The sequence below is a fragment of the Sphaeroforma arctica genome, assembly GCF_001186125.1.
Source record: "Sphaeroforma arctica JP610 unplaced genomic scaffold supercont1.7807, whole genome shotgun sequence".
In the NCBI taxonomy this organism is placed as follows: domain Eukaryota; class Ichthyosporea; order Ichthyophonida; genus Sphaeroforma; species Sphaeroforma arctica.
The window spans coordinates 1-1,354 of record NW_014032751.1 but is presented as its reverse complement, the minus strand read 5'-3'; the positions used below and the strand labels follow the sequence as shown (position 1 = coordinate 1,354).

At 40.9% G+C, this 1,354-nt stretch overlaps 1 protein-coding gene across 1 annotated transcript; it reads left to right on the top strand.

Moving 5' to 3' along the window:
• Window positions 1–318: 318 nt before the first annotated feature.
• Window positions 319–1,318, top strand: SARC_16315 (hypothetical protein; the record flags this gene model as incomplete). The annotated part of the gene is made up of 2 exons (XM_014289575.1): window positions 319–531; window positions 1,175–1,318. Coding segments are annotated over 2 exons (357 nt in total), but the record flags the coding sequence as incomplete, so codon positions are not given.
• Between the last annotated feature and the right edge of the window lie 36 nt (window positions 1,319–1,354).

Genomic DNA, 1,354 nt, shown 5'->3' with positions numbered 1-1,354 from the left:
TATATATATATATATATATATATATATATATATATATATATATATATATATATATATATATATATATATATATATATATATATATATATATATATATATATATATATATATATATACATGTATATATATATATATATATTATACTGACGTATATCGTATACAGGGTGCATGTGTCGGCGATATATCTTATACAGTATGCATGTATGTGTTCTGCATTACATACACGTGCATACGTATAAGCTATTGTGAAATTCCTATTGCTAAGCACCGATTGCGTATATGGTTGGCCATGTGTACATAACAGTATCCTTATAGTGCATGGAGTGTAATGTAGCTATCTATGTCCCTACTAAGTCACGATGGGGGCTGTGTGGCTTATTCTGTATACTAACAGGTAGCGGTAAGACACTCGCATACCTGGTGCCGCTGATCAATCGGCTGAGAGACGAGGAGATGAAGTTCGGAACTACCAATAGAAACAACAGGCCTCGCGCGGTCGTCATGCTGCCCAGTACGGAGCTCGCAATTCAGGTACACATCGGCTGAGATGCGTTCAAACGTGTTGGGCATATAGTTAAAAGTGGTCGATATACAGACGAATGCAATATGAGCACACACGACGTGGCTACGAACGTAATGTATAGTACAGAACAGTTTTCTTTCAAGCAGGCCGTTAAGAAAACAGGTACCAACTTATGTGCCCGTAGGATTTTATATTCGTTTTTGGCACTCGATTACTTCACTACAGCTATCAACATTTGTCCAAAACGTAATGTATAATATAGAATAGGGTACACTCATGCAGGCCGTTAAGAAAACAGGCACCAGCTTATGTGCCCGTAGGATTTTATATTTGTTCTCGGCACACGATTACTTTACTTTACTACGGCTATCAACGTTTTTCCAAAACACGTTCGGAGCGCTGGGTTGCTGGGAAATAAACCAGGGGCAATATCGAGCACAGACTGATCCTGACGCACCTCTCTTCATGCAGTATCAGGACACCCTTACACACACATGGCCATCTGTTTAGTTGTTTAAGCCTGCCCTAATCCTCAATCAACTAGCAAGCATACAGCACCCACACCCACCGAACACTACAGTGCGAACGGTTCTTGATGCGGCGAGTATTGATCTTCCCACACTTGTGTTGTTTAACACTTGTGTTGTTTAGGTGCATGATGTCTTGAAGGAATTGTGTCACACAGCCCGATTAGGCGTGAAAGGGCTGTACGGTGGTTGTAAGCAGAAGCGAATCGACGAAGCACTCGACGCGGGGGGCGTGGATGTTCTGGTCACCACACCTGGTTTGTTGCAGGTGTGTGTTGGATATGTACATCATGTTTCGATATAT